The sequence below is a fragment of the Pipistrellus hanaki genome, assembly GCF_964339955.1.
Source record: "Pipistrellus hanaki genome assembly, chromosome: 14".
NCBI lineage: Eukaryota > Metazoa > Chordata > Mammalia > Chiroptera > Vespertilionidae > Pipistrellus > Pipistrellus hanaki.
In genome coordinates this window covers 37,772,050-37,797,233 of record NC_140516.1, presented here as the reverse complement: position 1 = coordinate 37,797,233, position 25,184 = coordinate 37,772,050, and the positions used below count along the sequence as shown (strand labels likewise).

Genomic DNA, 25,184 nt, shown 5'->3' with positions numbered 1-25,184 from the left:
AAATGGGTCTGAAGGGAGCGTCTTGCTCTCCAGCGTGATGTGGTTAGGTTAGCAAAGGTTAGGGTCCAACATTGTGCTGGGAACTTTCTAGCAGCTCAGACACTTGCTCCAGTTGCCCGGAAATACAAAATCATAATGGGATTTTTAAATGCTATTTCCCCTTTCTCCTTAATCTCTTCTTGAGGCGAATGTACCTGCCAGAGGCTTCTGTCCCTCGGCGCTCTCCGTAGACAGGAGAACCCTCATTGGCGGGGACGCGCTGACGTCTTATTGTGCTGCCAGCGCGTTTTCCGGAGGAGTGCGGTGCGGGTCCTGAGCGGCGGTGGTGGCCCCAACCCGGGCTTTTGGGACCGATGGCCCAGAAACCGCTGCGCCTGTGAGTGACCCTGGATCGGGAGCCCCTGTGTTGTGTGTGTGTGTGTGTGTGTGGGCGGGCGCACGTGGCTGCCTGCGGCGGTGGGGTGGGCTCTCCGGCCGGGAAGGGAAGACCTAGAGGCGGGGATGGGAGCTCCTGTCACATCTTGGCGGGTTGGGAGCTCCGATCCCATCTTGGTCCGGCGCGGTGGCCTCTTTCCCCGGCGGTTTCGCTTCCAGGCGGGCACCGTTGGCAATAGTCGCCGAGGGAAGCTCCCTGGGGCCTCTTCCTGGTTAGGCCACTCTGGCCTCTGGCACCTCATTCACACCCCTGTTCTCCCGCACGCCGTTTACTACGCCAGAGTTTCTAGGTGTGCGGCCGGCTGAGGGGCCCTGGGGAGGTGGGTGGACGCGTAGGTCCTCCCTGGCTCACTCTCTGAGGCAGGTGGAGGGGGCGAGAGGCTGGGACCGTGAAGAGAGGACTTCCATTCATCCGCTCGTTCAACCCGTATTTACTGAACAATTGCAGTGTGCCAGGCACTGCACTAGGACAGATGGAGTGACTGACTGCCTTAGTAGAACTTATAGTGAAGAGAAACAGACAGACAGTAATAATCAGTGAGTCCAGATCCATGCAAAGTTACGGTAGTGGAAAATGTCAGGAAGAAAAGATTCTCACAGTCCCGGTAGGGTGTATAATAGGAGTATTTGGTTTAATATGAGGGATAGGAGAAGTGAGGATTGAGCCTTAACATTTTTGTCTTTATCCTAAGGAAGAAAGTCATTGAAATGTTTAAGAACAACTGAGCATGATCAAAATTTTCATTTTGGAAAGTGATTCTAGTTTAAGGTGACCAGACGTCCCGGTTTTGGCGGGACAATCCCGATTTTTAACAATTTGTCCCGCGTCCCGCGGCGTTTTAAAAAAGTCCCAATTTTTGGAAAGAATCTTTTAAATCTTTTGGACTTTTTTTTTTTAAAAAAAACGCCGCGGGACGCGGGACAAATTGTTAAAAATCGGGACGTCTGGTCGCCTTATTCTAGTTGCTATGTGGAGAACAAATTAGAGCCGAAAGAGAGGACAGCAGCTAGGATTAGAAGGAGCGACGTCAGCAGAAAAGAGCAGGGATGCATGGCCCATTGAGGAGATGCAATAACCGGGTTTGAGATGCTTTGGTTGTAAGAAGGAGCCAGCACTGTTGGGGCCCTAGATTTTTTTCTTTCTTCAGTGAGCTAGGAGACGCTGGAAATGGGCTCACACGAGGAGATGATAAATTTTGAGGTGTCCTATGATGTACAAACTGAACCATGGCTCTCCCAGAAATAATTATAATCCCATGTGACTGCCACTGTGATAGAGGAAGTGGGAGCACCAAGAACTGGTACCTGATAGGGACCAGAGGGCTCCCTAGAAGAGGTGTTGCCCAGAAGGTAAAAATGCTTAGTAGGTGATTACAGGGCTTGCTTTGGGTTTCTGAAGTTTGGAGAGGAACTTTCTGACCTGGTCAGGAAGACTTTAGAGATGTGCCAGGATGTGAAGCATGAGAAAAATTTAGACTCAGGCTGGGTAGGCTGGGACTCATAGAACTAACCATCCCAGGGAATGGCAGAGGGAGAGAATGATCAGATTGACCGTAGGGAAGGTTTCTGTTAGAGAAACTTGTAGTCTCCCCCCCTTTTTTTATTTCTCACCCGAGGAGACATTTCCATAGAAATTTAGAGAAAGATAGAAACATCTATGTGAGAGATAAACATCAATCGGTTGCCTTCTACACACATCCCGACCCAGGATTGAACCCACAACCTGTGTATGTGCCCTGACTGGGAATCGAACCTTCTACCTTTTGGTGTATTTGATGATGCTCCAACTAACTGAGTCACACCAGCCAGCAGCCCTTTTTATACAGGGTGAGACAAATGTAGGTTTATAGTTGTGAGTATGTGAAACAGTTTATTTTTGTGTTATTATTTATTAATTATTATAGTTTCCATACAGACAGCTGTAAACCTACTTTTGATCCACCCTGTATAAATTTATGATTATGACAGTATCCCTTCCCTGATTGTAAACTCTGAGGTTTGAACTGTCTTACTCCACTTTGTACTCCTAATACGTTCTTAGCATAGGACTTGGTATATTGCATTTAGCATATTATAGGTTCAGTATGTATTTATTGAATGAATGATAGAAACTCTGGACCAAGATAATGACAATGGAAATAAAAAGGCCAGGATGGATGTGTAAGCTGTTTTTGGGGGTGGGGGGGAAATGATGTTTTGAAAGGGGATTGATAAGACTTGATGATTGGAGGGGAGATTTTTTGATTCTTAGTGGCCAGGTTGGTGAATGACCGAGCCACAATATTTGGGCAGTGAGGAGAAGCTGGTTCAATTTTGGAGGAAAAAATAAGGTAAACTTTAGGTAGGGTGAGTGGAAGGTGTTGGTGAGACTTTTAGGTCAGTAACAGTTCACATGCACTGAGCCTGTCAGGTGGCCTCAGGAAGACTTGATCACATGTCTGCGTGACCCAGGAAGACCTGGCAGCCCTGTGCAAGTTGCCTGAATTGCCTTAATGTTAATCTCTTGTTTGCAGCTTGGCTTGTGGAGATGTTGAAGGAAAGTTTGATGTTTTATTCAATCGAGTTCGAGCAATTCAGAAGAAAAGTGGAAACTTTGACGTAAGATGTTTCCTTTTTCTGAATTTAATTTTACTGTCAACATACAAAAATAAAGTTTGGGCTCCTTTATTCGTTTCTTGATTTAACACATACTCCTTTTTTGTTGTTGTTGTTAGATTGGGTACCTTTTGTGAGCATAGAAACTTAGTAGCGGCAGAACAGTGGGAGAAGGAGACCTGTTTACCTTTTTATGCTTTTAAAATTTCAATCTTGTTATTTTATTAATGTACACAAATGTGAAAACAGACCAGCAGAACATCCCTAAATGATTCTTTTTTCTTTTTTATTGAATTTATTAACAGAATTATATAGGTTTCAGGTATACAATTTCACAACACATCATCTGTACATTGTATTGTGTGTTCACCACCCCAAGTGAGGTCTCCATCCATCACTATTTATCCGCCCCGCCCCCCCCCTCCCACTCCCCAGGTATGGGGATTATATGCTCATTTGCTCATTGGGTTAAAAGTTGAGTAAAGGCAACAGGCAGCACACGTGTTTTTTATGCCCTATATTTCTCAAGGTATCTAATATTTAAAGTTTTATTTTTCACAGAGAATTCTTCGAGGTTGATTTCTCCATCTTCCCCATTCCCAACTTGAATTTGACAGTCAGTAAGACAAAATGTAGTAATTTATACAACTGTTAGTAAAGAATTATGTATTGAAATTCTGCAAGTTGATTAAGGCAAAAAAAACCTGGTTTGAGACCATTACTTTGGATAATTAGCTGAGTAATGTTACTATCAATGATGTACCATTTGATTTAAAAAAAAACTCATATCTGTTTAAAAAACTCATTTTAGCTGCTGTTGTGTATAGGAAATTTCTTTGGCTCCACTCCAGATGCTGAATGGGAAGAGTATAAAACTGGCATCAAAAAAGGTATAGAAATTCCTTTTATTTAGCAAATGATTTCTAACAAAGTTTCAAGACTACACAGTCTTTTTTGGGTTGTTTTCACAAATGTTAGTTATTTAAGAAATTCTCTTTGAGCTCTGCATTGAGCTGATTCATATTTGGAATTAGTTCCAGAAAAATCATTCTTTTTTAAGTAGGCAAGAATTGAATAAATGAAATCGTATGTGTTCTTTCCTTTTCCCAGTATCAGTGTTTTTTTTAAGCTTTTTAGGGACTATTTTTTCTAATTACACATTGACCATCCTCTTTAAGATTTCACTTCATCATCTTAGTGATACCATTTAATAATCAGGCCATAAGGTTGGGTGTAGGATATGCTAACTGGTGATCATATTCCACATGTAGGATTGCAGACTCTGTATTTTTGCTATGATTATTTTTCCTATGTGGAAGCATTGCTAAAGTTCCAAAGCAGATCTGGTAACTATGGTGTCATATGTTTCTCTCACTAGCTCCTATTCAGACATACGTGCTAGGTGCCAATAACCAGGAAACAGTAAAATATTTCCAAGATGCTGATGGGTGTGAATTAGCTGAGAATATTACTTACCTGGGTAAGTTGATATTTTTTTGTGTTTGTAATGAACATAATAAAGTCTTCTAGAAAATTTGTGGCTAGATTCTTCTGCTATTACTGCCTGACTGAATGGGGATCAGAGGGGTTCTTTCCCAAAGTCTGTGTTGAGTAATTACAGGACTATAGTAATTATAGAAATGTTGGGAGAGGTAAGGGTATTCACTAGTTCAGACCTTTGTGATCTGTTCCACCTCCCTCAAATCTTGTGTTCCCACAACCAAATACATACTCTTGCAGCCAAACAGAGGAATAAATTACTTGACTATGTATATATAGAGTGTTTAAAGTATAAATTATGTTTTTAAAAAAATCTGTGGATGTGGTCTCACCATATAATATACAGCTTACTTAGATCCCTTACTAGCTATAGCTCTAGGTCTCTCTGAGCTTTTTGAAACTGAAGTTTTTAGTGCCGATCTTTGGGTTTTTCACTTCCTTTGTCCTTTTTCTGGTTTGTCCTTCCAGGTCCACTCCTTTAGTTCCAGCTTAGAGTTGTTTCCTCCCACCCCCTGCATCTCAGTGGCTTTCTCAGTGCTGGCCATTTTTTTTTCTCTTCACTTGTTGTCAGTCCACAACCTCTTGGATCACCCAGCTCAATTCCTCCCTAAAATAGCTCCACTGCTCTTCACATTTTCTTTCTTGGTCTCTCATTTGTCTTCTGCATTTTCTTTGTTGTAAATACCATTCTTCTCCCTCCCCACCATAATCCATCTTGGCCTTTATTTGATTCCCTACATCTGACGAGGGCCCTCCTGAATCTCATCTCGTTTCAACCATATGAGATTATTTTAGGCAAAAAATTGAGGGACAGATTTTTATTTGTTGTTTTAATCATCATTGTGAGAAATACATTTTGAGATCCTTTTGTTGTAGCTCTTACTGTGGGCCTGACTTATGGCAGTTCTCACTGTAGTATTAGATTTGGATTAAGACCACTGCTGTAGATATTTATGACAGCCGTTTTACCATATGAAGTTAGTGCCAAGAGTGGAAAGAGCAGCTGAGGTATTTAGGTTATTTCTGTGAAAGAGAATTTTTGAGATACAGTAGGCGGAGCAAACAATGAACTTAATAGTGAACATGTGATACTGAACTTGAAGTGCTGGCAGAACATCCAACTTATAGTGGGACGTGATTTTTCTTGAGTTTATAAATGAGGTCAGTGTTGGAGAGTATAGGTTTTGGGCTTCTGGTCCCACAAAGATGAGAAATAAAGCTGAGAAGAGGATCAAATTGTTAAGAAATATGAGAAAGGAAGCAGGCAGATGGTAGTTTCTTGTGGTTTGGGGCATATATCTTCACCTAGAAGGCAGGCAGAGGTGAAAGTAATTACAGGTGTGTTGGGAGAGGTAAAGATATTATCTTTCATAGAGTAAGTGAAGAGAGAATAATTCAGGAGTAGAGGCAATTGGTGATTATGACCTTGAAGAGAATGGTGGGAGAGGGAAACTAGATTGCAGTTGGTTAAGCAGCTAATTAAGAGGTAAAGCACTTAGGATGGACTACGCTTTTGAAAAATGTGAAACTGAAGAGGAAAAGGTTTCTTTATCAGTTCGTATGTGTATTTATTAATTAGTATGTGCCTTACTAGTATGTATATTAGTATATTTAATATTCTGTTTCATGAATGGAAAGAGACAGTTGAGAAGAAGAGACTTAGTAGATGAAAGGAAGGTGAAAACTGATGGAGCAGTCTTAAAGGCACAACCAAGGAAGAAATTTAGAAAAGTCGCTAATTTTTCCCAAATAGCTGCTCTTTTGAAACGTTTTCCTTCAATTGGCAGCTGCTGCCTGCATGAAGCGTACACCTATTCTAGGTTATACCTTCCTCAGAACTGCAGATATCTTTTTCTTTTCATCACCTCTCATTATGTCCAGGTGTCTGGCTTTCTTTTAATCTGTGCAGAATCTCCACTAGAAGGCAGAAAGCCTTTTGCTTCCCACCTTTTGTCATTAGCTGGTCTCACTGAACAGGAGTACGTTGTAGCCATCTGACACAGAGACCTAGCCGCCAGCAGGGCCGCCAGGGCTTTACAGTAGACACACAAAGACAGGGAGGAAGCAGGATCGTGGCGTGGGGAGAGATTTACCCCCATAATGACATTTCATTTTGCAGTTTTGACTAAAACTTGTCCGTTTTTCTTTGAACCCAGGGCGGAAAGGTGTCTTCACTGGAACCTCGGGGCTGCAGATCGCGTACCTCAGTGGGACAGAGTCCTTAAATGAGCCCGTCCCAGGCTACAGTTTTAGTCCCAAGGATGTGTCTTCCCTGAGGACAATGCTGTGCTCGACACCCCAGTTTAAGGGTGTTGATATCTTGCTCACATCCCCGTGGCCCAAGTATGTGGGGAACTTTGGGAATTCTTCTGTGAGTAGCGCTTGTTCAGTTGGAATTTCTAAAAGCAAATGGCACTGGCTTAATTTGGGCTTTTTCTGCTCTTTATATTAAGTGTTTTAACTCTTAATGTAAACTCTTAATATGACTCTTAATTTTTTTGTGAATTTTTTCATGATACTTAAAGCTATGTTAACTGACCAAAGCAAAAGTCGATCTTATGAAAGTTTGATTCACGGTTGAAATTGCTGAAATCTTAATTATAAATGAATGGTTCTTTAAATTATGTTTTCTGCTTCAGGTGCCCTCTTTCAGGCTTCCTCTTATTTTGTTTTGAGGGTTCACTAATTTTCAATGAAAATTTTTTTAACAAGTGGCAGCTCAGGTTATAGCTTTTTTGCTATCAAAATATTTTTTTAGATGGAATCATTATGGATCAAAGGTAGTGATCTAAAGACCTAAAGATAGGAAAAAATGTGTTAAAAACTTAGTACTTCTCTAAAGTGAAAACTTAAAAAAAAAATTCATTTTATTTTATGTGAAAGCTTTAATGTTGGGATGCACTGGATCTCACCATAGCATTTTTAAAAATATATTTTATTTATTTTTCACAGAGAGGAAGAGAAAGGGATAGAGAGCTAGAAACATCAATGAGAAAGATACATCCATCAGCTGCCTCCTGCACACCCCCAACCAGGGATGTGTCCGGAACCAATGTATATGCCCTTGTCCGGAATCGAACCTGGAACCTTTCAATCCGCAAACCGAGGCTCTATCCACTGAGCCAAACCGGTTTCTGCTCACCATAGCATTTTTGTAAGCAATCTAAAAGAGGGTGTACATCAGGTTGGTGAATAACAGCTACCGGGAATACTGTATTGGTGGAAATCAGCCTAAGGAAGACCTGGAAGGTTGTGAGGACAGAAATCATCAGTTGAGCTTTAGTGAAGGGAAATGATCCAGAAAAGGGTCTTGTAGAGCACTCTGCCACTTTAGCACAATGTGTCTGACCAAAAACGCCAACGAGATAGCAGGTATTGTCAGGAAGGATGCTGAAAGGCAAAAGGACAATGCTCTCTTCCCCTTCCACAAATTCAAAGTTATTCTGGAATTCAAGGGGCAGTGCTGATTGCAGCATAGAGAAGATACAGCAAGGCTAGGGAGGATCCAGAGGTCTATTAACCTGATGATAGGAGGGAGAAAGACACATGCGATGCTCTGTAAGGAAGGAGAAGAGACTCCTTCGTTTTTGGGGTGCTAATGAAGATCTTAATTCAAGTTTATAAATAACCATACAAGATACTTACAGGGAAGAAAATGTAGCTCACCAGTCCTTAAGGTACCATAGCTAACCTCAAGGCCAATTCCCTGCCCCTCAGTAGAATCCTGAAGGAGGCAAGCATAAAACAACAGGAGTTCTTGCTTTACTTAGTGGAAAATTAACTTGGTAGTTGATTTCCAGCTAATATCTTCACATTATGGATGAGAAATCACATAGTTTGTTATTTGAAGCTAGGGATTTTCTGGGAACGAGCCTAACTTTTGGCAGACTGTAACAATGGCATGGTGTGCTCTTCCACAAACTACACATTTTTTAACTGAGGCAAAATAAAGGATTGCATGCTTATATGATGAAGTTCTTTAATATTTCATCCCAAGTATTCTCTACATTCTAGGGGCTCTGAAAGCTAGCTTTATTTCTATTTTGTGAATTGACTATCTGCATTGTCATAACTATAGGTGCACAACAAAGCAAATCATAGTAGTCTGTGCACTTCTGACAGAGAACTTACTTTCCAAAAAAGATTTTTTGTTTTTAATCCTCACTCGAGGATATTTTTCCATTGATTTTTAGAGAGAGAGTGGAGGGGAGGGATGAGGGGGAGAGGAAAAAAGAAATATTGATTGGTTGCTACCCACACTTCCTGACCCAGGCCAGGGATTGAGCCTGCCACCAAGATATGTGCCCTTGACAGGAATTGAACCCTGACCGTTTGGTCCATGGGCTGATGCTTTACCCACTGAGCCACATTGGCCAGGGCCCCCAAAATATTTTAAGAGGTTTAATAAACCCGGTTTTGGGTATTAGTCTGGAGAACTGGCTTTTTAACCTCTAGCTTCCATCAGTTGTTTCTGTTTCTGCATTCATAGTAACTCAGTTCCATTTATGTTTGAGATTTCATTGACTTCCATTGTATGGAATTTACTATGCAAATTCTACTGCCCACATTTGTATCCACATTCAAATTTCAAAGTGTCTTGTTATTTCTTTGCATTTCTCGGTTACTCTTAGGTCTGCTGAGATGACTGAATTTCTGTTTACTAGGGAGAAGTGGACACCAAAAAATGTGGCTCGGCTTTGGTCTCCAATCTTGCCACAGGCTTGAAACCAAGGTATCATTTTGCTGCTTTGGAAAAGACCTATTACGAGAGGCTTCCATATCGGTGAGTAGCATTTCGTTCCTTTTGACTTTTTGAAGAATTTACCTTGGATCTTTTGTGTTAACTTCTCATGTTCATTTCAGCCTTATAACATCTTAAGGTTTTTTAGTTACTCGGGCACTGGATGAGTGATTCTCAAAGTATTCAACTTTTCTGAGTTTGTTTCCTAATTTTAAACATAAGGGGTTGTACTTATTGAGCCTTTAAAGGTCTGAGGGTCTGAATAACAATGTGTAATCATCATAGTTTGATGTAACAGTAATTCCCTTTTTTTTTTCTTCTTCAGTAATTCCTATTTTGATCAGGTCAAACTGTACTATTTTTATAATCTTAATCTCAGTATAATCACTTTAGAAGTATTTTGATTTGAGAATCAAGAACTTGCTTTAGCCGAAGCCAGTTTGACTCAGTGGTAGAGCGTCGGTCTGCTGACTGAAAGGTCCCGGGTTCGATTCTGGTCAAGGGCATGTACATTGGTTGCGGGCACATCCCCGGTAGGGGGTGTGCAGGAGGCAGCTGGTCGATGTTTCTCTCTCATCAACGTTTCTAGCTCTCTATCCCTCTCCCTTCCTCTCTGTAAAAAAATCAATAAAATATATTTTTTTAAAAAACAGATTAAAAAAAAAGAACTTGCTTCAATTTATTTATGCTTTTAGTTTAATTTTTAAAGGTGCAATTTTTAAAGGATATATTGCAGAGAAAATAATGTATTTTTATTGATTTCAGGGAGAGAGATAGAAACAGCAATGATGAAAGAGAATCACTGATTGGCTGCCTCTTGCACTCCCCCTATTGTGGACTGAACCTGCATCTCAAGTATGTGCCCTGACCAAGAATTGAACCTGTGACCTCCTGGTTTCTATGTTGACATCAACCACTGAGCCATGCTGACCGGGCTGCATCAATCATTTTTATTTTAAAGTAATGAGGGAAACATCTTCCCAACTTTTTTTTATATGTACTTGCAGTTTGCCTGTGGTATTAGTTTTCTATTGCTACTATAACAAATTACCACAAATTTTATATTTAAAACAATACAATTATTATCATACAGTTCTATAGGTCAGAAGTTTGACACAGGTCTCTTTGGGCTAAAATCAGGTGTTGACTAAGTTGTATTCTTTTCTAGAGGCCCTAGTGGGAGTCTGTTTCCTTGCCTTTTTCAGCTTCTGGAGGCCACCTACCTACACTCCTTGCCTGATGGCTCCTTTGCTCCATCTTATAAAGCCAGCAACTCTGGTTGAATCCTTCTTACTACTCTTACCTGGTTCAGTAGCCACTTCCCTCTGACTCTCTTCTGCTTCCCTTTTCTGCTGCTAAGGACCTTTGTGATTATGTTGGGTCAACCCAGCTTATCCAGGATCATCTTCCTATGTTAAGGCCAGTTAATTAGCAAGTTATTAAATCTATCTGTCATCTTAATTTCCCTTTGCTATGTAAGCTAATATTCACAAGTCATGGGATTAGGACATTGACATCTTTGGGGGCCATTATTTTGCATACTACACCTGGATAGCTTAACAGTGGAAAATATTAGCAGTTCTTGAGCTCACTGCACTACGTCCACTAAAAAATACATTTCTTAGGATATTTCTTAATGTCTCCATGTATTTTTAAAGCTTCAATTTAATTATGAGTAAACTTGTTCTAATCATTTAAAATAGTTGGAGAAAGTTGTATATGAAATAGCATGACTTTCACCTTAAACTGACACCATTCCCATTTATCAATTATGAATGTACTTATTAAAAAGAAACAAGTTGTAGCAGACAGACTATATTTTGGTTTATTTCTTTCAATAATGTGAATATGAAACATGTATTTATGGATTTATTTGAGTCCCGGTGTGCAAAATTTGTGCAGGGGTAGGATCCCTAGGCCTGGCAGGCGATCAGAGCTGACCTGCAGGGTGATTGGGGGGCCCTGCTCATACCCACCCTGGCTGGCCTGGCACTGCCTGCTCACTGGCCCTAAACCCTCGCCACCAATGACAGTCGGGGCCTGTGGGCTGGGGGTAGCTTCTGTGTTGAACATCTGCACCCTGGTGGTCAGTGTACATTATAGCAACCAGTCATTCTGCTGTTTGGTCGATTTGCATATTAGGATTTTATATAGATAGATGGTGTACTAGATTTTTAAAAAATATATATTTTTATTGATTTCAGAGAGGAAGGGAACCAGAGAGAGAGAGAGAGAGAGATAGAAACATCAATGATGAGATAGAATCATTGATTGGCTGCCTCCTGCGCCGCCCAAGCCTGCAACCTGGGCATGTGCCCTTGATTGGAATTGAACTCGGGACCTTTCAGTTCGTAGGCTGATGCTCTATCTATTCACTGAACCAAACCAGCTAGGACTGCAATACTATATTTTTTAAATAAAATTACATTTTTTGACAGATTCAGGAAATTTCTGAGGCATGAGGAAAGTAAATAACTCTAAGTATTGGCATCTATATTAATGATCAACTAACTCACTAAAAATAAAAAATATGTATACTGCCATAACTTTAAAAAAATTAAAAATAATAAATTGCTTAATATAGAATGCTTATACACATAGAAAAGCTAAAAAAAATATTTTGGTATATGTGATTCCCATATTTTTTCTATGATAAATAGACATTTATGTGTTTTTATATTTTTTCTAGGAAAATAAAATGATCCTATATATTACTATTTGAAACATGTTTTTTCCCCCCCACTTAAAACCCATTTCCTTTTGATTTTCATTGTTATAGCTTTTTATTACACCAGAGAGAATAGTATAATGAACCCTCCTATACTTATCACATAGTTTTATCAATTATCAACTTTTTTCTAATTTGACAACTCTTTTAAAACCAAAAGTTGGAGTTTTATGCTTTTTAGATTTGTGATGTTATTCTTACCCAACAATAGCCAATTGTTGGTGATGGACTTAGGACTCTTCATGGCCCTGTGGAGTCTACATATTTTAAGTTTTTTGGTAACCTTTCGTCTCTCTAATATATTATAGAAACCACATCGTTCTGCAGGAAAATGCACAGCATGCCACCAGGTTCATAGCACTGGCAAATGTTGGAAATCCAGAAAAGAAAAAGGTAAAGATTTTAGTATTTGTTGATAATAATCATTGTCTGCCTGATAAATGTTTCTCTTTCCCTGTTTAGCATTCATGTCTTCTTTCCTCCCCAATCGCAGTGTCCCAGCACCTCAGTAACTATAACATGCCATATGCAGTGTACATGCAAAAGATAATTGAATATATATTTTGTCTTTTCCATAATATCTTAAGCTTTTAATCCCAGTGCATTCTTACCAAGTTTAGATAGCTAAAATTTTTTGCTGCCTTATATAAAGACAGAGTATCATTCATAGTATTTTCAGTCTATTGCTTTACTCTCGGGGATGTGTTAGCCTCAGCTCTAAGCAACTCATACTTCAGTCAGAGAATGTGCACATTTTTAAATTTGGGAGGCATTATTAAATTCATCTCAAAATTTTGTTCCCATTTACACCCCAGCAGCAGTGTATGAGTTTGTTTCCTATCCACATTCTTACTGGGTAATGCCCAATTTTTATTAGTTTTTGCCATTCTGGTAGATGAAGATGTTAATTAGTTAGATTTCCATGATCAGTAGTGAGGTTAAGCATCTATTCCTATCTCATCTAAAGTTCTCAATAACTGCAATTAGTCTGAAATTCTAGGTATCCATATGAATATTTACCTCTTTGCTACTAAGAAAATGTATCAGCATATACAGCAGAAAAGTGTGTGATGTCAGAGCGAACACTAATTTGTTCAATTTAGTTTTCATTAGAAAAAAGAATGGCAGTGCTATGGTTCTGTTGACGAAGTACACAAAGATACAGGATTTAGAGACAGAAGCAGTATGTCTTCAAAGTTTATGGAGCAAATTCTTCTGGGCTTTGTAATGATGGTTGTTTTGCGTAAAGGCGGGTACTTTGACTTGTTGCTCATTACTTGTCAGCCCTCCCGTTAGCCCTGCAGAGATCACTGAATTGGCATTTGATTTACTAAGTATTCTCCTAGCCACAGGTGGATCAATTGCTGCTTTTCAAATCTTAGTTTCAGAAGCCTCTGTGAAATCTTCACAACGAAATATTAACTACATTTGGATGAACAGTATTTCCCTTAATGTTATTTTGTTGTTTTTCTCCAAAGTATCTTTATGCATTCAGCATCGTTCCCATGAAACTAATGGATGCGGCAGAACTGGTAAAGCAGCCTCCAGATGTCACTGAAAACCCTTACAGGAAATGTGGGAAGGAAGCACCCATAGGAAAGCAAATTCCTGCCCCTGAGGTATGTTCTGATGGAGAGGTGGCATTTTCTGGGCAGGATTTCCCCTTGCTTGTGCTATAGTTTAATTTATAAGATAGGATTATTCCTTAGAATTGAAATTTTCATTTTCTGTTGGGAAATCAATGGTGGTATTTAGAAAACTTTAGCTTTTAAGTAAACTCAGTGTTGTTGTTGTTTTAATTGTAGTTTGAGCTTAACTTTTCAACTTTTTAAAAAAATCTAGTTGATTATTCTTAACTTTTTAGGCAGAAATCCAGCAACTGCTAGGTAGCAATGTAATTTGTGATTTTATGAGTGCTAGTAGGTAAATAAGATTCAATCTGAAGAAATTTCTAAGTAGCAAACTCTCCTGAAATTAATTTCTCACTACAGCAAGGAATGTCAAATGAGAGGAAAATTAGTATGTTTTCTCATTTTTTCTTTATGAAAACCTTATCTTTTTAATTAAATCTCAATTAGAGTTCTTTTGACCTGGGGATTGTAGGACTGCATTGAGAAAGGGAAAGGAATTTGGATGAGTTCATATTTTAGGCAAGAATTGCTCTGTAACTTGGATTTTTAACTTGCCTCTCCAAAGCGATGGATTTGGTGGCAGCTGGGATAAATGCTTCTCTAGAATAGGCAGAAAGGGCTGGGAGAAGAGATAGACATTACATGGCAGGAATATTCCTTTGTATGTGCATAGTTGGCACTTGTCTAGAGGTTAAATAATATATACTTTTCCACCTTTGGCCATTCCAGGAAGAGTCAGCCTGTCAGTTTTTCTTTGATTTAAATGAAAAGCAGGGAAGGAAGCGTTCATCTACAGGCAGAGATGGCAAGTCTCCTCACCCAAAGCAGCCTCGCAAACCTCGTAAGTACCTCAGTTCCAGAGGTCTCCTCTGAGCGATCATTGTTATTGTGGTCTTGTTTGGGAAGCAGCATTGCTAAGAGCCTCTTCTGGCAAAAGAAATTGTATAATGAGTCATTAGGACCAATAATAAACAATGAAATAATGCAAAAATGGCCTGACTTTGAGGCTGAGACTGTTCTTATGAGGACTATGGAAACTGCTCCTTTCCTTCATGTCTGTAAAACATGAGCTAAAGAGCCTATAAAAAACTAATGTTGGTTCATAAAATAATAGGATAATCAAAATGATAAAAGAGATTTTAAGGCTATTTCATTGAGATACTCTTTTTATTGCTTTAAAAAAATTTTTAAAGTATGTTTTTATTGACTTTAGAGGGAGGAAGGGAGAGGGATAGAAAGGTAGAAATATTGAGAGAAACATCGATTGGCCCCTTCCTGCATGCTTCCAGCAGGCATGTGCTCTGACTGGGAATTGAACCTGTAAACTAGGGGTGTCGAACTCAATCAGAGAAGGGGCCAAAATCTAAAATCCAGCCTAAATCGCGGGCCGAATGGTTTACTGAACAGTCATAAACTGACAATGTCATAAACTGACAGCGGAGTGCAGTGATGACAGCGCGGTGCGGGCCACATTGCAAGGCCTGGCGGGCTGGATTTGGCCCGCGGGCCTTGTGTTTGACACATGTGCTGTAAACTCTTGGTTCATGGGTCAGTGCTCAACCACTGAGCCATACAGGCCAGGTGAGATCCTTTTTATCCACCCCCCTCATTTCAAAGATGAAGAAGTTGACCTTGGGAAAGCTTAATGCCCAGGGTCATGTGGCTAGCTAGTGGCAAAAGTGGGGCTAAGGGATCCTGACACCCAGTTCAGTGTTCTTTTATTGCAGCCTGTTGCCAGTCACATGCTTCTTTAGTCAATATGTGGTTATCAGTTATGGATTACCTACATGTGGAAAGGTTACAAATTCAGAATTTTTTCTAATAGAGGTTTAGTTTCATCGATAATGGTGATGGAGTAGTGGTCATAGTGGGGGTACAACAGGCCCAGCCCATTGTGGCAATGCTGAATACCAGTCTTTGCAGAATATAAAGATCAGACAGGGTGGTTATATGCTGGAGTGTTTGGACCACTAACATTCAGCTTTCTTCCACATAAAGCTCAGCCTTCAGGACCCTGCTGGTTTTGTCTCGCCAGTCCTGAAGTGGAGAAGCATTTGGTAGTCAACATTGGCACACATGTAAGTTACTTTCTTGGATCTTTTACAGAGATGGCGACATCTGTTTGTTTTGTATAACTTTATTGAGTCCATAAACATACTGTAAAATTTACCCACTTTAAAGTGTACAATTCAACATTTTTTAGTAAGCTTACCAAGTTGTGCAACCATCACGTAATACAGTTTTAGAACCTGTCCGTCACTCCAGTAAGATCCCACATGTCCATTTACAGTACAGTTAATTCCCATTTCCACCCTCATCCCAGGCAAGCACTAGTCTAGTTTCTGTTTCCATGGGTGAACCTTTTCTGGATAGTTCATACAAATGGAATCATAGAATATGTGATCTTTGTATCTGGCTTCTTAGCATAATATCCTTGAGGCTCATCTATGTTGTAGCATTGATCAGTATTCCTTTTCAAACAGTATCCCATTGTATACTACATTCGGTCTATATATTTGTTAATAGGTTGATATTTGGGTTGCTTGCACTTTATGGCTATTAGGAATAATGCTGCTGGGAACATGTGCAGGCATGTGTGGACATTTGTATTCATTTCTTTTGGAGAGACACCCAGGAATGGAATTTATACTTAATTTTTTAAGAAACTGCCAAACTATTCCAAAATGACTATACCATCTTAGATTCTCACCAGCAAAATGTTTTCTCACATCCTTGCCAACATTTGCTATTGTCTTTTTTTATTATAGCAGTTCTCTTGCAGTTTTGTAGTGCCAGTTGCACAAGGTTGCTCCCCACCTTCCTCCCTCTCTGATAAATAGGTATGGATCTTCTATATACTGTTCAAACTCTATTTTTATTCCATACTACTAAAAAATGACAAATTCTCAGTGTTGTCTAGTAGTAGAGGCTATAGCTTCCTAATGACAGGAATCTCCATATCCACATTCCTGACGTGGGTATCTGGGAACCCTAGTAATACTTATAAAGTTGCTTGGTGAGTACTGTGATCTTAAAGATCTTAAAGATAATGTTACTTAGGCTGTGGAAAACGCTAATGAAGTATGTGTCTCATCCTATTTCACATTTCCCCAGTTACTTTTCCTTGGGGAGGGCTCAGTTAGGTATTAAATATTACTAGTCTTTGACCCTCATTTCACTGGGAACCATATAGATCATTATCCCTTTCATCTGCTTTGAATGAAAAAAGCTTATTTTCAGGGTTATAGTGACATCCTTGTATGACTAGAATTGGCTGTTTCCTGAGGCTCCTGAAAGAAATATTTACAAACCATTTTTTAACGTGTGGTGCTTCTGCAGAAGGATACTTTCATCTGTTTTTCATTAATTTATTCTAATTTTGGTTTCTGAATGTGATATTTTCCTCAACTTAATCCTGACAATCTGAGGGCCTTTTATTGTGGCCTCCTATAGACTGACAGACTAGAATCTCAAATTAAGTTATATCCCTTTCCTGCCTTTGTTGTTTCAGACTGAATAGTCTCAGTCTTTTACATTTAATGTTTATGTACCGGTATGTATTATTAGCACGCTCCTCTCTCTAGGGGGAGCAGTGATGGGGTCAAAGCCTGTGACACCATTGGACCATGGAGCTTGTGGATGAACCCATTAGTGAGAAGAGCAAACTTGAAAAGCTCTTGCTTTTTACAAGAATGCCCTTCCTTTTTGGATTAGCTTATGACCTTCTTCTCTCCCTCACACATTGAATGATAAGGCAGGCTTGACTCTGCCTCTCTATTTTGGAGGCTTCAATAGGCTCAGAATGCATGCAGGGAAAAAGAGGTTTGTAATGTTAACTTAAGGGATAATCGGGGAAACCGGTTTGTTTCTCATCTGGGCTTGAAGGTAGAAGGGGCAAGAAAGCATCCTGCGCCTTGACTGTGGCCCTGCACCCCAAGGCGGAGGCCACATGAGGATTCTAGCACCTACCTAGTAATCAAGTCTATGCTTACCTGTACTGTCCTTTGGTGGGAACCTCTTGGGAACCTCTGGTGACCTTTGGTGTCTGGCAAAGGGTTTGCAATAATCTCCTTTCATTACTTTTCCCCTCTGGCTTTCTATCTTTGCCATGCCTTCCTCTAGAAACATACATACACCTATGCTAATGGCCCATAGCCACAACTGGTAAAAGGAGGGGAAGCTGCTAAAAGTCCAAAATAGCCGAAACCAGTTTGGCTCAGTGGATAGAGCGTCGGTCTGCGGACTGGAAGGTCCCAGGTTCGATTCCAGTCAAGGGCATGTACAGTGGTTGCAGGCACATCCCAGTGGGGGGTGTGCAGGAGGCAGCTGGTTGATGATTCTCTCTCATCGACGTTTCTAACTCTCTATCCCTCTCCTTTCCTCTCTGTAAAATATCAATAAAAATAAATAAATAAATAAATAAAGTTGTTGACTTGAAAAAATTTTAAAAATAGAGACCGGTTTGGCTCAATGGATAGAGCGTCAGCTTGGGGACTGAAGGGTCCTGGGTTCGATTCCGGTCAAGGGCATGTACCTTGGTTGTGGTCATATCCCCAGTAGGGGGTGTGCAAGAGGCAGCTGATCGATGACTCTCTCTCATCTCTATATCTCTCCCTTCCTCTCTGTACAAAATCAATAAAATATATATATATTTTTAAATTTAAATAAATAAATAAATAGATAAATAAAAATAAAAGTCCAAAATAACTCCTTTGAAGTCAATACATTTTCATATGGGGGAAGCATTCATTTAGATCCTATTTATACATTTGAGATACATTCAGATACATAATTCAGTATAGAACAGATTAGAAGGTGAGAGTTTGAAAAGAAGGAAGGAGATTAGGCAAATGTGAAACTATTCACAAAAACTGGAAGGTACTGCATTGGGGGTTGGTAGTTAGTGTAAACTAGAAAGCTTCAGTAGCCTCAATGCACATCATAATATAAAAACTGCTATTTATGACAGTGACCCTTTGATATAAAGAAAAGTCTAGAAGATGCAAGCTTTTGGAGTAAGCTTTAAAAAGAACCAAAAGTGGTTATTGTAAAAATTAAGAAAATGCATTAGTGCTTATGAGATTTTGATGAATTTTAGTCATCTGGAAAGTTAACTGTAGATGTACTCAATTTTCTATGCCAAGTAAATCAAGGATGATCATACTTTAGTTTGTTTCCACTACCTATTTTGTCATTTTATTGGACTTTCTCAGCAAATGAAAAATAAATGACTCCTACTTTCAGCCTTAACTTTGAACCTGCCACACTGGAAGTATACTTTGGATATAGTACCTCCATTTGCCTGCATTGGTATGCATTGGCTTTTCTCTACTCACTGTGTTGTTTTCCTTTCAAAGAATGAGTGTAGAGAGGTCTTATGTTTTGGTTTTGACAGATTTTTAGTTGCTTTTTAGCTGCCAGTATCCATTGTTGGAACAATAGTTTTCTACCTTTTGGATACAGTTGACTTTGAAGTTTCTCATTCTTCCTTCAATCCGTTAGGTCATGTTAGCTTTCATTTTGTAGAGGTTAGTCAGCATCTTAAGGCGTAGGACATTGGATGCTAATCATGTCATCTGAGCTCTTTTTGTGAGCCTGGGCATGTATTTGCGGTAGGATGGGATAGATGTTACTGTGGGGAGAGTGGTCATTTGAAAGCAGAGTGGGTGGGCTCTTTCTGTGGCTAAAGGTAATAGTAACCAAAAAATGGTGTTTTTTTGTTTTTGTTTTTTTTAAGTTTGGAGCCTAAAAAGGAAAACCAACTGTTTGTTCTGGTCCTCTTTTGGCTCTGGTGTGTCTGAAGGCAAAAGTCTGTTTGTGTGCTCTCATTTGCTCCCAATTCATTTGATATTTGCATAGAAATTTGTTGCATCCAATCTCATTCTTCAGCAGGTACTTGGGGGCATGATTGTTGTAATCTCTAAATCAGATTTTTAAAAGTTGGAGAATTTCTTTTTTTTTTTTTTTTAAATATATTTTATTGATATTTTACAGCTAGGAGAAAGGGAGAGAGATAGAGAGCTAGAAACATCGATGAGAGAGAAACATCGACCAGCTGCCTCCTGCACACCCCCTACCGGGAATGTGCCCACAACCAATGAACATGCCCTTGACCGGAATCGAACCTGGGACCCTTCAGTGCACAGACCGACGCTCTACCACTGAGCCAAACTGGTTTCGGCGAGAATTTCTATTAATAGCCTCTTGAGCTGTTTTTCCACACCCCCCAGCCTCACTCTTTGTATCGGCTTTCTCCCTGAAGAACCATACATGCAGTATTGATTTCTCACTTCTGTGTGCTTCATCTTCAGTGCTACCTTGCTCTGGCCAAAGGAGGCTTATCTGATGATCATGTCCTTATCCTGCCCATTGGACACTACCAGTCAGTGGTGGAGCTTTCCGCAGAGGTGGTGGAAGAGGTGGAGAAGTATAAGGCTACATTGAGAAAGTTTTTTAAGAGTCGAGGGAAACGATGTATTCTATTTGAGAGAAATTATAAGAGCCATCACCTCCAGCTACAGGTAAGTGGTCTCTGCCCAAGAACTTGGAAGGACCATGTGGGGGCCTAGATATAGATAAACATTTAAATAGTGCTAATTTTAATAATTACTTTGATTAATGTTTAAGTATTAGATTCTAATGTAAAACTAAATATATTTAAATTTTTAACATGAATTTTCATATTAATATTCAGGTAATGTTCATTTAAAAGGTTAAAGAGTCTCTGGTGATAACTCCAGAGAATTCACAGGGAAGTGCATGGTCAGTATAAGTGAACTGCACAGACAGTAAGTACCTTGTTCAGAAAAGGAATGGTATTTGAGGAAGGTTCCAAGAAAAATTTGGGCCTTGATAGGTAGTTTGGAAGAGGTTAGGTATTTTATGTGAAGCCCAACGTGACTGCTCGCTCAGAGGTAGGAAACAGTCTCAGAGCCTGTGGGGCTAGCAGCTCAGTAATTTGGAGAGTGTTATGGATAATGTTTGTAGTTGTGGTGGTTTTCTTTCTGGCACATTTGTTAAGTTTTCAAATGGGCCTGATTCTGCCACATATATTATATAGGAGCTGGGAAAGGCTTGATGACAAGATCTCTCTCTAACCTTTCCTGCATCAGAGATTGGCTCCCACATGTGCAAGCTATCTCATAAGTTTAAGTCCTTACAGACAGGCTGACATGGACCTGTCTGGCCTGAGGAGAATCTCTTCTGAGGGGTGTTTCTCCACCCCTGTGATGGATTTGCTATCTCTCAGGAACTGCAGGAGGCATGACCTCTCTGGGACCTATATGAAAACTTTTTCCTATCCGCCCCCACTCCCACCCCCGACCCCACCCCACCCCAGGTTGTTCCTGTGCCACTCAGCCGCTGTGCTACTGATGACATTAAAGACGCCTTCATTACCCAGGCACAAGAGCAGCAGATAGAGCTGTTGGAAATCCCAGAGCACTCTGACATCAAGCAGGTAAAACAGAAGGGCAAGGTGATGTTGAGGGAGAAGTAAAAACCTGGTTTCTGACACATGGAGCCTGAGGTACCATCAAGGCATTCCAAAAATGTTAAAGACAGATGACAGTTTGGAACAAGAGCTTGGAGTTTTGATTAGACTGGAGACAAATATGGCATTACAGCAATGCCTCAGTGCTTTCTGGGAAAAACAAGAAATGAGAACCTTCCTAAGGCAGGAACTTAGAAAGATGAGTGCCACTGGGAGGGCCTTGCAATATCTGCCAGTTTGGCTTTTTAAACTCAAGTTCCACTGAATGTGTTGGGATCTATAGCTGCTTACATCCCTTGTGCTTCTAGACTGAATTCTTTGCCAAATTAAAACTTCGAAGAGATGAGCCAGGTTTTTGATTTTTAAAGCACTATTGTATGTCCTCATGCAACTCTGTTTACTTTAGATTGCACAGCCAGGAGCAGCATATTTTTATGTTGAACTTGACACAGGAGAGAAGCTTTTCCACAGAATTAAAAAGAATTTTCCTTTGCAGTTTGGAAGGTTTGTATAGTTTTCTTATTTTAAATGTATTTTCACTTGACCTACTCTGAACAAAGTAGTGGGCTGCATGGACAGTTAAATAAAAAGCCAAATAAAAAAATTCTTGCCCCAAGGAAGTAATAGTCTTAGAGCAAATCAGACATTTACATATATGACAGTAATGTGAAAAGTACCTTAAGTTTAGGAACAGTATTTCAGAAATTCAGAGACAGTGAGCTCATGTTTAATATGTGAAAGGCTTCATGAAAGAGTTGAGGCTGAGACTGAGAGATTTAGAAGGTAAACTTTGGACTGTCAAAATTCTAGCCCGAGTGAATAAATGCCTCCATTAATTGAACACATGCTCTGGGTCAGGTATTGTGCCAAGAACTTTACATGCATTGTCTCATTTAATCTTCCCAATTCTGTAAGGTAGGTAGTGGCATCTCAGTTTACCACTATGGAAAATGAGGCTTTAGAGCAGTACCCAATAGACTTTTTACATGATGGAAATACTCTGTAAATCTGCACTGCCCTGTGTAGTAATCACTAGCCACAAGTGGCCACTGAGCACTTGAAATGCAGCTAATGTGACTGAGGAACTGCATTTTTAATTTAAATTAATTGGGATTAAAATTTAAATGTCTGTATTTGAGTACTGGCTCCTATAATGGACAACATGGCTCTAGAGTGGTTAGTAACTTGTCCATGGTCAGTGGAAGGTTCAAATCCAGGTCTGATGAACCACAAAATATGAGGTTTTAACCTCATTATTCTGTACTGTTCTGAAGGTTGGGATGGGACTTTTTGTGGTGGCCATCTTGTGTCCATATGGGGCAGCAATCTTGTGTGATAGAATGATGGTCAGTCTGCATATCAGTCTTTTATTAGATAGGATAGAGGCTTGGTGCACAGGTGGGGGCCGGCTGGTTTGCCCTGAAAGGTGTCCCGGATCAGGGTGGGGATTCCCATGGGACGTGGGGAGGCCTGGGTGAGGGGCCAATGGTGGTTTGCAGGCCGGCCACGCCCTCTGGCGACCCAAGTGGAGGCCCTAATATCTGGGGTTTATCTACTACAATTGAAACTTTATAGCTTGGAGTGGAGCCAAGCCTTCTGCCTGCTCTGTGGCAGCAGCCATTTCTGTTGGGGTTTATGTATCTTCTATAATTGAAACTTTGTAGCCTTAAGTGGAGGCCTGGGCAGGCCAGGATGTGCAGAAAGCTTGGCTTCCTCCATTGCCAGGGGCAACCCTAGCCTGCTCTTTCCAGCTCTGTGGCTGCCGCCATTTCTGTTTGGATTTGCTTACCTTCTCTAATTGAAACTTTGTAGCATTGAGTGGAGGCCTAGGCTGGCAAGGGCAGGTGGAAAGCTTGGCTTCCTCCATTGCCTGGGAAACCTAAGCCTCTCTCCTGTTCTCTGTAGCTGTAGCCATCTTGGTTGGGCTTATTTGCATATCTACTCTTGATTGGCTGGTGGGCATGGCATATTGTAGTGGAGTGATGGCTAATTTGCATATTACTCTTATTAGATAGGATATAAAGGGCTAAGTTGACCTGCACATGCGTGATACATATAAAGCTCTTGCTGGTGTCAATCACACAGTGTGTTTCCATCTGTCATTGTTGATCATGAATTTGGTTGACGCTTCTATTATAGAGAAAGGGTGAATAGCGATATTAAAATATTTTTTCTAATTAATTTCCTTTCAGTGTGCATGAATTCATGCACCGGGCCACTAGTTTGTACAATAAAGCTGGTTCTATATTCATTTTACAGATGAAGAAGTTGGTTCAAGGTTTGCATACGCAGGTAGAAATTATGCTCACGTCCTTTGAACATAATTAGGAGATTCATGTGATTTGTTTTCAGCTCTTCTATTTATTGTAGCTTCAAAGTGAAAAATAAACCATGTAAATGCACAAATAGTATTTATAATATAGCAAAATAAATAAAAACAAATATAAAGCAGTGGCAATTAAAAGCTATATTGTATATGTTTCTGAAAGTAGTTGTTTTTTAATTCTAAGAACCAAGACAAATTGTGAGTTTTTTTTATTTGTTTTGTTGAGCCTGTGCTATTGTGCCTATGTAGGCTTGTGTTCTCTAAAAGGAGGCATAAAGTCAGAGTGGGTTATAGTATAGGTGGTTGACTCTGCACCATGCTCTTAGCAAACTCATGGTCTAATTCAGATGACAAAACTAGAGTTTAAGGAAGGGTGTAATAATCTCAGCTAGTTTGGTGCTTTGATTGTGTTATGTCTATTCCTCACAAAATCCTTATTTTGCATTTCATAGGTGAGAAAATCAAGACTCAGGGATGAAATAATTTGTTCAAGTCATAGACTAGCAAGTGGCAGAACTAGGAATGGAGTTGTCTCTGATATTCTGGCACCAGGGTCTGCCCTCATCCTCCTGTGCCATGTTGCTTCTCTAAGTACCAATGAATGTAGTACCAAGTTGTTCAGAAAAGTGAATGGGATTTGAGGGGTTAAGAATGAGGTAGGACCTGAGCTGGTCACTTAAAATGGGTATAATTTTGATAGAATGGCAGAGATGGCACTCAGGAGTTTGCATGCCTTCTTTGGGCGATGCTGAGGAAAGCTCTCCGCAGACAGGAGGGTTCGGGGTGGTTTAAACTGATTCTATTATGACTTCTTTGTGCTCTTTTTGCAGGGAGGTCCTGGCAAGTGAAGCCATCCTTAATATTCCTGACAAGTCTGACTGGAGGCAGTGTCAGATCAGCAAGGAAGAGGAGGAGACCCTGGCTCGCCGCTTCCGTAAAGACTTTGAGCCTTTTGACTTCACTCTGGATGACTAAGCAAAGGGACGGGCACTTGATGAACTTCACAGGAAGTAGTAGCAGCCTGTGTTTTAAAGAAACTAATCTCCCATGGGGACTGTTTCCCTGCCTCTTTTTGGTGCATTCCCATGGAACCTGTCTGCAACAAGAGGCCTAAGATGGAATATTTTTCAGAAAACATCACATTTGAGGATGAAAATTTTATGTTAAAAAACATATTTGTCATCCAGCTCCAAGTACAGCTTTTGTTTATCAATATTTTCAAAAACACTGAAATTATCAAATAAAATCCAGATGCTTTTCTATGCTTGGGAGGTGCCTTATCTTTATGTTATCTATAACCATTGAAATGAAATAGGGTGTGTGTCTAATAGGAGGAACCAGGGCGTTAGGCCCAGTTGTTGTCCCAGGATCTCACAGATGGCTTCTCCCTAAGCAGCTTAGGATGGAGAAGGGACACCGGGCCTTTGCTATTTTTCTTATAGCATTCATTTTATTGATATAAAAAAGCTTCTTCAGTCTTTCAGCATATACTGAACGCCTATGTGCCAGGCATTTTTCTAAGCTCTAGGAGGATAGCCATGTCCTAACATGGTCTCTGTTGTCCCAGAATTTATAGTCTAATTAGGAAGATAAGGAACAGATTTAAGAAGAGTTTTCCTTTAGATATGTTGAGTTTTGGTGAGCTGTTGGATAGTTATAAACTCATGGAGATCTAGATTGGTGATAGGGCTTTGGGGCTCATCAGGGTATTGGCCACAAGTGAAATGATGAGAATG

The 25,184-nt window shown here is 40.1% G+C and overlaps 1 protein-coding gene across 4 annotated transcripts; it reads left to right on the top strand.

Moving 5' to 3' along the window:
* Positions 1-275: 275 nt before the first annotated feature.
* Positions 276-24,712, top strand: CWF19L1 (CWF19 like cell cycle control factor 1). 4 transcript variants are annotated; one of them, XM_084903625.1, is made up of 14 exons: positions 276-376; positions 2,949-3,033; positions 3,842-3,920; positions 4,409-4,510; positions 6,687-6,901; positions 9,195-9,313; positions 12,308-12,392; positions 13,478-13,618; positions 14,360-14,471; positions 15,629-15,708; positions 19,942-20,151; positions 20,970-21,089; positions 21,529-21,626; positions 24,279-24,712. In XM_084903625.1, exons 1-14 carry the CDS (start codon positions 354-356, stop codon positions 24,421-24,423), a joined length of 1,614 nt encoding a protein of 537 aa, XP_084759751.1. In that variant the 5' UTR covers positions 276-353; the 3' UTR covers positions 24,424-24,712. The 4 variants fall into 4 exon arrangements, with proteins under 4 accessions (XP_084759751.1, XP_084759753.1, XP_084759754.1 ...); XM_084903627.1 differs by having other exon boundaries at positions 278-376; positions 6,687-6,873; XM_084903628.1 differs by having other exon boundaries at positions 294-376; positions 3,858-3,920; positions 6,687-6,873.
* Positions 24,713-25,184: the final 472 nt, after the last annotated feature.